Genomic DNA, 15,917 nt, shown 5'->3' on the forward strand with positions numbered 1-15,917 from the left:
AGAACACTGTTCAGCCTGCAAAGCATGGCGGTGGTAGGTTTATGCTTTGGGGCTGTTTTGCTGCCAGTGATACTTGTACACTTTTACACAAGGTGGATGGACTAATGAAGGAGGTGGACCACTGCCAAACTATTAAGCCAAAATTATCCCAGAAGCTTGTTGATGGCTACCAAAAGGATCTTGCCAAGGGACATTTAACCAAATATTAGTTAGGGTGTATACCCTGGAAAAAGAACTATTTAAAAAGTCCAAAACTGCCATGACAGCCAAGCCCAGGATGAGTGTATGTAAACTTCTAACCACAACTGCAGCTACAGCTAAACTTAGAATTATTTAAATGTATTTTCCTTTTTTGTTTTTTTGCACATCCTTTAAGACACACCTAGTGCTTATCCAGTATGTATGGAGTGTATACTGCATTCTGTCTCAGTGAGCTCCCAGGAACTTGCTCATCACAGCTCACTAAATAAATTATGAATCCATTAATTGCATTTCACAGCAGTCATGATCTGCGAATTAGGAATCAGGGCACTCATTTTGTGTACACTGTCAGCGAATAGTACTGTAGTCAGAAATGTAATTATTTCCATGGTTTCTGCTCTAAATCTGGGCAAGTTTGTGCTTTTTCTGTCATTTCCTAATAATTCGTCCATTATGAAATGTGTATTATTTCCTTTGAAATTGCCCACAAAGAAGGCAGATAATGGTTAAACGGGGTCAGACGAAGAAGAGAATCCCACTCTGTCATTTCAAATAAATAATTTATTTGAGCAGTCTCACCGAGTAACAACTGAGCAGTTCAGTTTCTCTCATCACCAGAGGCCAGCTACAGTTGACATTACACATCATGAATCCAGGAGGAGCAACCTGTGGATAACGTAAACCAAAATTCTAAATGTTACGATAAAGATTTTATTCAGAGTAAGTACATATCTGTATATTTATGTAGATATTTCCCTTAGTGAAATGATTAGAAATCATTCAATGAATTTTCATCTATTCATTTGTATTTCTTCAGTATTTTATCCATTTATCAAATATGAGCTGTGGGGAGAGAGCAGATATGACGTGCAGCAAAGATCTGACTGATGGAGAATCCTGAAAGTGATTATTTCGACCACATGGTTGTACGCCACGAGCCAAATTGTTTACATCACTAGAAAACCTGCCTGTCTCTAAGCTCCATAAATGTTACATTGGCTTACTGCTCTTGATGTCTGGGACATGTCAAGGGAGTGGGATTGGGTCAAGAGGCACTACATTTATTTTAAATTTCTGATTAATATAATACAGCTACCAGTAAATTGTGCTACATTATTATAGATTGAGGTGCTCTGTAGTAAACAAATCATGTCAAATTATTACCAGCTTCAACATTAAAGTGAGAGATAAAACTAATTTATAATTAATATTCAATGATAATAAAACTTCTTGTATGACAGTGGGAGGGGATAGGCTCATGTCTCCTCCCTGACCCCCCTCACTGTATTATGAATACTTTTACTTTAGATGCTTTGAGTATATTTTGATGTTAATACTGACCCATGTAGAATTCTGAATCTAGAACTTTCACTTGTAACAACATATTTTTCTCTCTAGCATTCCTACTTTTGCCTAATTAAAGCAAAACTGTTGTTTATCAATGCTGTTTTAATCTTAAGGCTCCAATGACATGTTTCATACAATACCATTTAGACTGGGGTCATGAACAACAACCTGTTTTAAGGGTATACCCACAAATGTGTCACATTTATAAAATATTGAAATACTGGAGAAAGGTCTGTGTAATGAAATCTCTCTTTTACAAGCAGTATGCTATATAATTGTCTAAACACAATTACTCGAGATGTCAAGGCACAGTGAATACATCCCATATCTGCACAGAGTCAAAGACAGTGATAGCCAACACATGTCTGCAAAAGGAAATTCAAGCGCATATTTCTTTATTGTCGCACTTAAGAATACTTTGAATTGTGCTTTTCAACACATTCAAATCTCAATAAAGTGAGGATTTATTGGAAACTCAAAGGAGTTATGATATATTGCACATAAAAATGGGCGATAGTAAAGAGAAAAGGTGAAAAATTGGCCATTGTTTAACATTCAGTGCACAGTCACAGTGGGGGATTTTTCTGTGGTACCAAACCATCATCTTCCTATGCTCTGTAAAATCTCCTGTCATTGAGCTCTTTGATCTGTAAGCTATGGAGCATTTGCATGCTCTTGAGCTTGCTTTTTGTGGAGTTTCTGCTGTTGTATTGCCACTTGGAAAAGTGTTGATTATCTTGCCACTGTTACTGCTATTCTAGCTAGTTTTCCCCTTCTTTTTCTCTAGATGTGAGATCCCAAAAAGGCTTTAAAAATAGGATATTGTCAAAGGTCATTGTGACTTTCCAATCCATCTATCTGTGTGACTGTCAGTTTAGAGGGGTTGCTTGCTCTTTATTTATTTGAGCTGTCTGCTGAGCGCAGCAGTTGTGGTGAATGTGATCCATCTGGCCAACAAAGCACTTATTAATTGTCTGTCTGCATCAAGAGAGTGAGAGCCACAGTGGGATGAGGTTAAGAGATGGACAGTAAAGAGGATAGGAGCGTAACTGTCCATGCAAGGTTTGTCACATCAAACCTGTAGAAGTTGATGGTTCACTGGGTGGATAATTGCAGCCTTCCATTGCATGAATATACAATTTCAGTGTAATTATGCCTGCATGTTTGTTTCCTTAACATTACAGGTATGCAAGTAAAATTTTCCCCTTTTGTATATGTGAATGGAGTATATCTGTAACACAGCCTACCCAGCTAGCATCCCTCATTCCCCTCTTCCTGCAGGAGGTCAGAAGTGTGACATCTAATCAGCTAGGCTGTATTTGAGATAAGTGAAAAATCAATAGCCATTGATCAGGGGAGCTGCGACATGAAACTCTTTTTCTTTCCCCGCCTGCTTTGCCTGAACGTTCTGGTATAGGAGACAGATGGCCCTTACCCAGTGTTGCTTAGCACACGGGACTTGTTTAGTGGCCCAGACACAACCTCTCCACAGCGCTCAGCTGCGTCCTAATGCCTCTCCAACAGACTGACAAATTTAGATTTTCATACAGACGCTCTCTTTGGCACTCTGATCTAATCTTACGATTTTGAAGAATCTTATGAAAAGCTATAAAAGCTGTTTGATATTTCGTGGGGAATTTCATTAAAAAGCTCTTTTGTATTTTCAACATCTTGTCCTTCGGGTGAGTGAGCGTAAACACCCCTTTACATCTCTGTGAGATGTGCAGGAAATGTTGACGTACTGCCCTTATATTTACTGGACCTTGAAAAGGGAGGGAATGAGCTCAGATTTCCCACAACCCAACACTCCCACTCATCAGTTCAGAGTCAATTTACTGTCCCAGCTCTTTTACTGTTGCTGACACCGGCCATCTTGCCACATAGCTCAACTACGAGCACTTTGACAATGCCAGCTGTAACCGGGAGCCTTGCATTCAGCACTCCAAAGAGAGCATTAAAATCACTACACCTGAACAGGTGCAGAGCAGAAGGGTGACTCAGCAATCTGCCACATATGGAGAATAAATGAACCACGAGATATCTTGTGCACCAGGAAACAAAGGCAGACACTCAAAAAGCTTTTAGATTTTAGGATATTCTTAAAACAATTTCATTAACTTGGTTTCTAAAAATAAAACCATGCATCTGTTTGGATAAAACTGTAGCTGCAAATGACAGTAAATGTAAATTCTTGCGTTTGACACATATAGAACAAATTAAAACATTATGTAGGAGTTTCACTAGTGTCTTCAAATGCAGAATAACAGAAAACCCCTGTTTTTCTTTGGTTGTATGAGCACCCTGTAAACCTTATAAGGTCTCTACAGAGAGCCTATTTGTGGCAGAACATTAAATTCTTCTGCAGCCTATCAGCATAATATGATGTCTGCTATAAAGCTGTGTGACTTCTGACTGCATACTTCATCAATCATTGACAGATCCATCTGAGAAAGTTACTACAGAGTGTGGCATCATTATATAAACAAATAAATACAGCAGCGCAGCTCGCGCTCAGATCTCTCTCTGTATGTGGAGTCGGCGGGGTTATGAAAAATCAAGCACCTCGGTGACAGTTACGACTTCGCTCAAGTAGATTTAAGTCAGTCGTTCTCTTTTTAAACTGTACAGTGAAGAGCGTGATTAAGCACGTAGAGGCATTCACGAGGAACTCTGCGGATGAAAGGAGTGACCATTTTTCTGTTGAAATCCAAGATTTCACAACAACTTCCTGTGTTTGACTCGTAGGAGTAAAGAGTAAAAAAAAAAAAAAAACAAATGAAGAAATTCCCCTAAAAGGAAAAGAGAATGAATAACTTCTCATTTAAAACAAAATAGGGAACCAGACGAAGCCATTACAGTATTTTCATTATGAGGAAGCTTGTGTGTCTATATCAGTTATTCCATGACCTTGAATTTTAAAAACTTCAGGCCAAAAATAGCCCCATAGAAGAGCAGATGTTCATACATAAATATGTGCACTGTGATGTCAAAGACTAGGTCACATGTTTTCTTTCCTTTACAGAATATCTAATTGAGATTTTGGTTTTAACTTAATCAAGTACTTTGGAGGGGTCAGAATTCAGTTGTACAGTTAGCACAGCCAAAATACCCTGTGTTTGAATCTGTGGCCTTTCTGTGTGGAGTTTGCATGTTTTCCTCATGTCTGTGTGGGTTTTTTCAAGCACTCCAGCTTCCTCCCACAGTCCAAATAGTACAAATGGTTGTCTGTCACTCTGTGTTAGCCCTGCTTAGAAAACCTGGTACAAAAACATGTACAGGCTGTACATCACTTCTCGCCATATGACAGCTGGGAAAGGCTCCAGGTCTTCCCCGACTCTGAATTGGATAAGCGGAAGAAAATAGATGGATGAATGGAAGTAATATTGTGCTTTTGCAAAGCCAGTGGTCTGTTAGGCATAAGAGTCAGTTTAATTCATCATTAAAAACTACTTTTGTGCTCCTTTTTTTAGATACATGCCCTTTTTCTTCTTGGAAAAAGGATCTGTACTTTGGCGTGCAAATAACTAAGCGTTTCGTTTCATTAGTAAATATGAATTAATACAGATCCTCTCAAAAGCTTGAATTGGACGGCATAATAACAACAAAAAAAAAAGAAAGCAAGTTTACAAAGTCCAGCATCAGTGTTGTCCTTGAGGAGTTCCTGCCTTCCGCCTTAAAGAGTTATTCCGAGCCTTGAGCCTTTCTCGCTGTCGCTCACATGACCCTGGCTGCCCCGAGAAGATGCTCATGACCTGTTTGTCACACTGCTCTGCTTTCCCATCAAACACAGGATATGTGTGCCATCAGGGAAGGACTGCATGCTGAGATTTCCTGAATGTTGCAAAGCCCAACAGATGTTGCGGTCGCATTGTTGTACAGTACATGTCATCAGCGTCTGTGTTAAAAACAATAAATAAATAAATACAAATTCTCATCTGGCACGTCACCTTATTTAATGTGCATGCAGCGGAATGCTCCCTCTTCCACGCCAAGATAATCACGCCTTTGAAAGAGCACTTTTGCATTATACCAGCACTTGGCCTCAAGTAGTTCTCCACGAACTCCTCTATATCCTCCTACTTAAGCAGTAAATGCACTGCAGGGTGAAGGCGCAGGCTTTGCACTCATGAAGATGAAACCAGGAGGTGCTGCGTATCAGAATCTGTGATATCAGCACATGCGATGAGCTTTAACGAGCGCTGTGTGTTGGGGAATCGCACCCATGTCAGGTTATTTATGCATTACAGCAAAGTGGAGCTTGGATCCCTGATCAATGTTAAGTAGCCCTTCATCTTAATTAATAATCTGCTCCATTACTTAAATTACACAGCTGGGTTTTTTGAGTAATGACACCATCTGCAATCAATATAGAATCCGCTCCGGTTACGAGCGGATATACTTACAGTAGCCTTTTGTAGCACTTAGCAAATGCAGATAGCAATTAATAAAGCAGTTTATGAAGCAGGGAGAGCCTCAGGGAGGCCGGCTAATTTCATTATCTAAACACAGAGGTCCTTGTCTAAACCATTAATGAGTAAGAGCGACATGTAGGTAAGAGTATGATGACTTTGTTGAATTAGATATTGAAAGACACATGAGTGTTGAGAGGTTGAGTTCTGGACCATCTTTCACAGATGAATGAAGTGTGCCTGGTTCCACTGTTAGTCTTTGCTATGTTTCACTTTACATAGCAAAAATAAAAACAGTACATCTGGGAAAAAACACGTATCACACCCTCCCTCTTCACAGTCATTTACTTACAACCGAGTCAGGCCACTTGCAGCATCCTCTAATTACAAAATAGCATATCCACTCATTCATTCTTAATGACACATATCACTAGTGGAAGTCTCATAAAAGTAGGAGAGAAAAAAAAAATATTTGGACTGCACCCAAAAATCCGATGGATCCAGTGAAGTCGTCACTCTGGTGAACAGAGATTCATTTGTGGGTTGGGTTTTTGTCAGGCTGTGACTAAGAGTGATTCAGGGAGGTGTGCTTAATGATTCAGAGTGGAGTTGTGAGAACTAAAACCGCCTGGCAGAGTCATTTTTCCACAAGCTCTCAAAGCCTAGCGACTCCTTCCAATCATCCATATTGGTACTTGTGCATTTGCGCGGCTACAGCTGAATTAAGCGTTAAACCATTTTTCCAGAGTTGCCAGTTAACCTGGTCTGCTGACTTGACTGACCCTGATGGCTTTTTGGTTTGTGTGCTGAGCAAGCTATTGCAAAAAAAAGTGCTGTGCTGAAAGTGTATGACAGCGTATTTACATCACAGAATCATCTGGGAATCATTACCATGGGTGATTTGGTAAAAGAGTGCAGTGCAGCAGGAAGTTATTGTGGCATGTGTTGATTTTACACTCTACTTGTGGGTATTATTACTATTATATTACTCCCTTCAAGCTTCAGTAGGCAAAACAACAACAAAAAAGATAGTGACCATGTTGAAGTGCTGTGTTCAGGCTTAAAGATAGCTCTATCTACACAGCCTTGTGACTCCAACAAATGAGAGGTTTGCACAGATGCCGAGCGGTTCCAGTCTAAAGAGGAGGGTCCTCTTACCTAGCACAGACAGGCACGAGGCTACTGCCGAGCTGGCACCAGAACAAAGCCCTCAAACAGCTGCTTGATAATGTGCAACCATTAATTACATTCTGATGCCTCAAGTCTGGCCTGTGTCACTGAGCAGAGAACCCTCGCCTCTCTGAGCATGGAGCAATTATGTAAGAATATGTTGCGCAATGTTAACCAGACACAACGCCGCGTGTCTTTATGAAGATTCTTTATTGTACTTTTACATTACAGATCCCAGGTCTTCTTTACATGAATTAATGTTTTGTTAGTTGAACTGAATTTTCTGATACCTGCTTGCATTACGTTATTCAGCTGGAGACCTTTAATCTTCAAAATAAGCATATAAAGTAGGGTTGTCTTTACAGGAAGATGTTTCAGCAGAAGTTTCTGCTGAGTCAGTTGTGTGCTTGGATCGCATGTGACCAGAGGCTTGGGATCCCAGAGATGTCACTGCCTGACGAATGACTTAATGGCTGCAGATCTGTTTGGCTTGCTTCCCCATTCATTTTCATTTTCTGTAACTCGGTAGATGCTCCTAAGAAACGTTTGCACAAAACACATATGCCCGTCCTGCTACCTCTCCAAGTTCCAGCTCTCATCTGACTCCCACTTTGGCTAATGGTATTAGGCTCTTTCAGTGAGGACCATAAGTTATAGCTCAGTGGAGCATTGTTCACCCTGGCAACTGTGGGTGGCAGTTGAGAAATGTCTGCCCCTGCCAAAAGAAGAATTACATGACCCACAGTGCTGGACTTTCAGCTATATCAATACTGTCAGTACTGGAACTAGAACAGCGGGGATAGTGTCAAGTTCTTTATCAACCCTGTAACTTGAGATTATATGAAAAAATAAAATAGCTGAAGGTAAACCTCACTGAAACAAGTGCTGTGTGATATACAGGGAGTAGTACTTTCATTTTCTGTAAGTTATGAATGGCATGACACAGGCCTATAGGCTCTCTAAACAGATCAAAAGATGACTGCTTGAAAACTGAGACGTGAAAGGCTCCACTTTCAGGCACTACTTCACTTTCAGATCTCACGGGTAAGCTAGCACATTTAAGCAGGTGTCAGGCTCTAATCTTATCATTTTCACTCGGATGGATCCTACACATAGATATGCTGGAAAAAGATCATGGATTGAAAGAGGGCAGGTGAGATCCGCATTTTCCAGCAAGTCCTTCACTTAAATCATTATGCTGGTTGTTTGCTCTTCTCTGTCTAAAAAGACTAATTAAAGAGTCTTTGAAACATGATTGTTTCCAATGAAAGCATCGACTCTCAGCGTGCTTACTTTGATTTTCCTTGTAATTTGGTTAGGTTTAGGCACAAAAATACACTGTCAAAGTTGTTGATTACCTGTATTACTCACAGACCCCCTAGAAGATGGCTAACATTATAATGTAAGCATAGGTCATAATAACAGCTTGCCAAAATGACAGACGGTACCTGGTTGTTTTCTGGGGAAGACAGTCTCTTCTGTTTCCTTAAAAAATATATATTTTGACTGTTTCAGAAAGAAAAGTTGGAATTTTTAAACTATATTTCAGAGTTTGGGGGAGGAATTTTTCTAGATTGTGTATTTTAAAACACAGCTCATATCAATATCAAGTTCATGAAAAGGGCAAATAAAGCTCAGCTTATTTTAATATTGTTATTTTCCCATCTTCTTTTGGACCACTGCCCCCTTACTTGGGAAAAAACAAGCAGTTCCTTTGTACGTCACATTACCAGAAAACTGTGTTACTCTGCCCCAGGTAAACAGAATACAAAGAGCTCAGTGTGTGACTTCTGACCAGGATTCAGTGTTTCACTGCTTCCTTGTCCTTTAAGAGTTCCTCTCCAAGTGGTTGACCTGGCAGTTGGCAGATATGTCCACCACCCATTACCACCACCACATGCTTGCTCAAAAACAGTGGCCTATCATGTGTGCAGAAAAACAATGCAACACAAAGCAACAACAGGGCTGGCAAAGTGGTGTTGGATAACATGTTTTTGTATTCTGTGAAAAGCTGATGCTGCAGTTTTGCTGCACAGTGACAAAAGGCGGAGGCCAAGAACCGAATGGTAGAGTTGAAACTGTGGGTGCGGTAGTAGACTGTGGATACTTTTCTCTGTATGTCCATCAGTCTGTGCCCCCCAAGCACATGAAGTAGGGAACTTTCCTATGACAATGGATGTTCCTCAGAAAACTCCAGACTGTGTGTACATCATCTGGTTTGAGCTAATTTAATTGATCATTTGTTTTGGAATATGTACCACAAAAGCACAATACCTTCTAACATTATAAGAACCTCAAAGTGGTTCCTGCCATTAGCCGATGTGACTCGGGGCCACTATTTGAACATGAAGAGGAGAGAGGATTTGAGTTGTGATTAAAAATGTCTAAAGTGAAAAGAGGCTTTTGGAGGTCCAGCAGATCAATTTTGTCGTGGGGCCCTAGTGGCAGGTTAATCCCCCCCCCCCCCATGCTTAATGTGCCTTTGTATGTAGAAAAGCTACAACCACAGCCATGGGCACAGGTTTTGTTTGAGCACTGGGGGGTCAGGGTGGGGGTGGATTAAGCAGAAGGTCTCGAGGTCCTCCCCAAGGAATTACTGAATGTCAGACACTTAATTTCCTTCTGGTGAATTTTAGACCTTTTCTGCCCCCGTTTATGATAGAAATGTCTTTTTTCATATAGAAGAAAAAATTTAAAATCAGTCATCAGGTGCCAATTCAACATGCCTGGAAGTTATGTTATTATTGGTGGGAACAAATGTGTGAGATGGGAGCCTGCATTCACCACTGACATCTGTACTATGATGTAGCAACCAGATCCCACAGATGAGACATAGAAGAAAAAAAACATATAAAGAATGTGAAGAGTGTAAGGGTGCAAAACAAAAATTATACACTCACTGAACACTTTGTTAGGTACACCTTGCTAGTACTGGGTTGGACTCCATTTTTGCCTTCTATGTCTATGAATCTATGTCAAGTGTTCTTGACATAGATTCAACAAGGTGCTGGAAACACTGCTCAGAGATTTTGGTCCATATCGATATGATAGCATTACTCAGTTGCTGCAGATTTGTTGGCTGTGCATCCATGATGCAGATCTCTTCCATCACATCCCAAAGCTGCTCTACTGGACTGAGATCTGCTGACTCATGTAAAAAAATAAAAAATAAAAAATAAAAAAACAGTTTGATCTGATTTGAGCGTGACTACGTGTACTAAGAAAATAACTAATCCTACACCATTACAGCAAGACATTTAGTTACAACCCAGGTGCGCATCTTAAAGCAGTGCGCAGAGTATATGTTTTTACACTATCTGTAAACGCCAGAGATGGATGTTCGGGGAAAATCTCACTCAACCACAGACGATCAGGAGTTTCTGAAATACCCAGACCAGCCCATGTGGCACCAACAACCATGCCACTTAAAAAGTCGCTGCTGGGAAACCGATGTTCAGTTTTCAACTTCAGCAGGTCGCCCTGACTATGTCTACATGCCTAAATGCACCGAGTTGCTGTCATGTGAGTTTGCTGATTGGACATGTGGTTTAATATCCTGGCTGTATATTTAAGTCGTAGAGAACCATAAAGAACCATAAATCCAAAAGGAATGTTTTGACTAAAGCCATGTACACAGCGATGCAAAAACTTACCTAAAAGTAAAATAACTATTTTATTGTGTAAGTCAAGAAATAAAATAAAATTTGGGTTAAAAAAAACCCTCGGCTGTCCAGCCATTATTCTCCCATACAAATGAATGGACTTTACCTGTCTGCTCTACACCCTGCTCTCAGCCACCCGCCGTTGCCAAGGTTTCCGTGTACGCGCTGCCTGGGCGAGCGGAGCCGCGCGATTGTCATACAGTACTGCCAGACATGGCGGCGGAGCTACAACCCGAGTGGATTTCTTGTCTCCCGTCTTCCTGGAGTTATGGTGTTACTCGGGATGGACGTGTCTTCTTCGTTAAGTAAATATTCCTTCCAAAGGCAAACGCTTCAAGTCATTCTGCTCGTTTCTATTTCGAACAAAGTCACCGCTGGATTTGAACGCATTTCTCGCTCTTTCTCTCTGTCTCTCCCTCTCAACAGCGAAGAAGCCAAGAGTACAACCTGGCTGCATCCAGTAAGTGGTGAGGCAGTTATAACCGGGCACAGGAAAACTCCAGGTAAAGATGTCACTGTCAAGTTTTTCTCTTATCTTGAACGCCTTTCGTGTTCGCCCCGGCAGTGTGTTGTTGTTGTGTTACCCAAAAGCGAACACTTCCCACGCTGTGCGTGTGTGTGTGTGAGAGAGAGGCTGTGATATCCACGCCGTGTTTCTTAACACACGAGTGGGTTTTTGTCGCTCGTGCTGTGAAAATTGAGCCCTCTCGTGCCCACCTCTGCCCAGCTAGTGCCACTTCCTTCGCAGCTGCCTCTTCCCAGGTTGGTCAGTCAGTGGAGTTGAAGAGTGGACACTAGCCAATATCGCCCGAGAACTAGTGAAGAGGCGACCTTTAGCCTAATAGCAATTAAAGCACGTAAACAAATGTAGGAAGTAGTTTTTTTGTTTTTGTTTTGGCTTTGAATAACCCAACGCATTATGTTGGCCGTGCAGGGGAGTAAGATTAGTGCATTTAAGTGTTTTGACACAGGACCCTACTTAACAGTAAGCTCCTGTGTGACAGGTAAGCAGGAAAACTGTAGCAGATTGAAGTATAGATCCGCTGAATATCATTATAATTTTTTTTACAGTGAGCTTATATATATATATATATATATATATATATATATATATATATATATATATATATATATATATATATATATATATATATATATATATATATATATATATATATAGCTTGACTTATCTTAAAGACATGGTAAAATTAGCTGCTTAGTGCGTTTTTCTGGTGAGATTATGATGCAACTATATACAGCAGCAGCAAGCTCTTCTTTAACTTCAAGCACCCCCCTCTCCTGTTAAGAGTGTCTGCTTCATCTGAATATGGCTGCAACCAATGAGTTTTTTTTTTAATAATATGTGAGTTCATACATTTTCTTTTCTTTAAAAAATTGTATTCTATTAGTATCAAAAATTGAAAAATGTCCATCAGTATTTCACCACAGAGCTGAAGCCCAGAAGGCAGGCAGCTATTCTAAAAAAATAATTACTAATAGCATGATATAGCTCTGTTCTTTTCATTTGCAATGATATGCTTTTATTAGCGTTGTGTAATAGTAAATGAGATATTTTTTTGTGGTTTCCGAGGGCAAAACCACAAAATTTGAATGTATCCTCAGTCAGTTTATTGACCAGATGACTGAACTGATTTATCAAGAAACTAAGTGACAAATTGAGCACAGGCGGAATAATTAGTTCCAACCCTAAAGGTGATGCGTAAAGTTGGCAGAGGCAGCATATTTTTGGTGTCACTCACTAATTCATGTGGATGAAGAGGGGAGTAAACTCGCACTTTTTCTGGGCTCTCGTTCAGGGCACTAGAAAATCTAGCTTGTAATGAAGTACTTGGGCAAAAAGTAAAGTTTGTGCAGAAAATATGCAGTAGTGCGATGGGTTAAGTAGAGGACTTTTACAAAGCACAACAGTTTTTGAATCCCATGTGAAGCTCAGCTTTGAGTGAGTTTTAGCTTTTGTGAAGCACGAGCAGATGCCTGCATTTGTCTGATGGGAGGGTGTTAGGAGGAGAGCTGCCAATTTTCATATTCTAATTTCATGGCAGTTTTATTTATTTATTCTTTGCCTCCTATTGCTTTTTTTCAAAACATATTTTTTCAAATTTTTAAAAATTTCTCCTTTTTAACAAACTGGAACTTTCGAAATTTGCTTGAAAATTCTAGAAACTCTAAATTTTCAAGGTGGTTGCCTAGTTTTGGGTAAGTGGGTCTCTCATGTCTGGCCAAAACACCTTTAACTTTCTGGGCAAACACTCATACATACATGCATGCTGGAGGTGTTGTGTAGCATCAGCCGCTACTACACTGGCTGCAGGTGGATTGCTGAGCGGGGCTTCATGGAATAGACTTGTTCTGGTGCTCACTCATGGAGCTTTAACCTCCTAGGACCTGGCGTCCACATATGTGGACATCACATTTTGGGTTATTTAGACCAAAATACTCAACTTTACTCTGCAAGGGCCTGATATCCACTTAGGCGGACATTATACTGCCACTGTTCTATCGAACTTTTAAACGAATATCCTCATATGTGGCTCTCATTTTTCTTAGAAACAAAAATAAGGTAATTCTTTGTTTTTTACATTCATCGAGTGCCAATATGCCCAAATATCAAAGAGAAATTAAAAATGCATGCTTTGGAAGAGTTCGGGTCTTAGGAGGTTAAAGACCATTCACGAGAAGTATTTGCAGTCTGGCAGCATAAGTCATCCCATCAGGAATTGTCTTTTTCATGGTGGTGTGTGCTCGGTCTGCATCTTTATGAATGTCAGGACCCAAGAGGCCCAACAGAACCCCAACAGAACATAGCATCGTAACGCTTCACCTCTCAGTGATTTTTAATGTGGCTGATGGCTGCATGATTGTTCACATATTTGTCTACCTTTCCTTCTTTCACAGACTTACCCACCGGATGGGAGGAGGGATATACGTTTGAGGGAGCACGGTGCTATATCAAGTGAGTTTCCCGCCTATTTTACCGCATGACACGCACACCCATCGCAACCTTAGGACCTCTGCATACAAACATGTCATCTAAATTCAAAACACTTCCCCGTTGCGCGCCACCGTGGTACTTCGATTACAAGCATAAATTAATTTATTTCCACTCAAGTCACCTCAGAGGAATGAAACGCTCCTCTCAATAGTCTGCAGCTCCTGAAAACACGCCTTGTGGTGGATGTGTCAATATAAAGAGGTTGTAAATTTGGAACCTTTACTCCCTTTTTGTGTGGCCTATCCCAAAAGTTAATGATTACACAGCTACATTGTGCAAATAACGGGCAGACATGGACACAGTGTGCTTGCTTTCCTCTTGCAAGCTGTTTGTATTTATTCAGACTTACCCTGCTCAAAGCTGAGTCTGCTTGAAGAGTTGAGCCAAAGTATAATGCGTTCTCTTTTTCTGACAGTTATCCTCGCTGTTTGGGTTTATACGGCTCCTCACATTTCAGGATGACACTTGTCCCTAAATAGATGCTGGAAAATATTTCCGAAATACTACATGCCAGTCCACTCCGCTATAGGAAACGTAAATGGCTTCTCATTCAAAGTCTCCTTCCAGTGATTTTTTTTGACATTTTTTTATTCCTACATCATATCTCAGGTATGCTAATTTCTTGTGGCTGTGTGGGCAGGGGAGAATGTCATATATCCTCTGTGTCCACTAAAACACTTTGTTCAGTTCGTGACCCTCTCCGTGTGAAGCCCAGGTTCTGCATGAATTACATGAGCAGTCGGCCATAGTCTTTGAAATACAGTAAATTTCACATTTTGCTCTCTTCCCCCAGTAGCCTGATGTATGCGGCTAATCAAAAGAGATCACAAGTGCTGTCATTCATTGGGGTCTGATTCATCATCTGTCCTACAAATCCAAGGGTATGAGGGGGGAAATATGTTGTTATTTTGCATGTTCTCTTGCAATTACGTTGCACGGCCCGTATAGATGCGTAGTATGTGAACATCTCTGCCAAAGTACAAGAAGGCTTCTGAATGACTGAGGATGTAGCATACGCGCCATATGAAAATAGGATATTATACCCTATTATTCTCATCGAATCCTCTCTCCTTTGACTTCCTCATGAATTTGAGGAGCTTCATGTGGCAGGCTGCCAGGCAGTCGGACTGAAAGGCAGTAATTTTATATTCCAGTATTTTAGCTCAGCTTCTCGGTGCAAAACAGACTTGAGGAAGACATTCATTAGATGATCACTGTGATTTTGGCACAGTCCAATGACATGGTAATGTTGCCTGTAAAACAACTCGCAAACTAATCATCCTGCCCCCCCCACAAAGCAGGCCATCTGCATTTTTGTGAGGAAAAACACATTTGGTTTAAGCCGTAGGTTGAATTTTAGCCAAAACTGTGAAAAGTAAAAGCATTTTAAATGATATCGTTGCCTTTTATCTCATATACTGGCATACCGGCGCTGCGGCAGGGTCAGAGTAAACAAAAATACGCGGATGGCTGATTCAACTGAGCTTGTCCTAAACTGAAGCGAAGCAAGTAAAATACACAGAGAAACGGCTTCAGCATACTGATTCTCCCTTCTGTTGACCTTCAATAGCAATTCCCTCTTTTTTAAAACAGTAATGAAAATCTAGTAACCCAGAGCAATGTGACCAACATTTGACCGACACTTTCACCATCTTCCTTCTGTGTCCTCTTTTAGTAAGTAAACATTTTCCCCGTCCTGTTTCTTGGGAACGACTTTGCTTCTTTTGTTGTTTTAACTTAGCAAGAACTTTTAGAATTTGAGTCATGTCGTCAGAACTGCGAGTGTTTTAAAGATGGTGGCACATGCTGGAAAAATATTTGGTCAACTTAGGGCACAAGATCAGCGATCGAGACATCTTTAAGGTGTTTTTAGGCTTTAAGTTACGAGGCTGCGTAAAACCATGCCTGTTAATTTCATTGTGACTCATGTTTTGACATAGAGCTTTGTTGATAGCTTTATGTGATAACTGTCTTGGACGGTCCTTGAGGCATTTTGAGGCTTTGTGTGAGGTTGCCAGTAAAAGCCTCTCAAAGCTCTCCAGTACAATTAGCCCAGTGACAGCTGTTCTTATGTTTTACAGTAGGTTATTATTGCTTTGTCATCAATTTTGTATT

General features: G+C 40.5%; 1 protein-coding gene across 8 annotated transcripts in view; it reads left to right on the forward strand.

The window, feature by feature from the left end:
- The first annotated feature begins 10,969 nt into the window (after positions 1–10,969).
- The window catches only part of plekha5 (pleckstrin homology domain containing A5), an 87,134-nt gene continuing 82,186 nt past the window's right edge, over positions 10,970–15,917 (forward strand). For 7 of the 8 annotated variants that reach the window (XM_006782598.3, XM_087843222.1, XM_006782599.3 and 4 more), the window contains exons 1-3: positions 10,970–11,094; positions 11,216–11,292; positions 13,706–13,763. In XM_006782598.3, coding sequence (XP_006782661.1) covers positions 11,003–11,094; positions 11,216–11,292; positions 13,706–13,763 — 227 coding nt within the window. In that variant the 5' untranslated portion in view covers positions 10,970–11,002. Of the gene's footprint in view, positions 11,293–13,705; positions 13,764–15,917 lie in introns of all 8 variants that reach the window. The other variant, XM_087843221.1, reaches the window with a different exon arrangement.

The sequence above is a fragment of the Neolamprologus brichardi genome, chromosome 7 (assembly GCF_056152115.1).
Source record: "Neolamprologus brichardi isolate AB-2024 chromosome 7, ASM5615211v1, whole genome shotgun sequence".
Classification (NCBI taxonomy): domain Eukaryota; kingdom Metazoa; phylum Chordata; class Actinopteri; order Cichliformes; family Cichlidae; genus Neolamprologus; species Neolamprologus brichardi.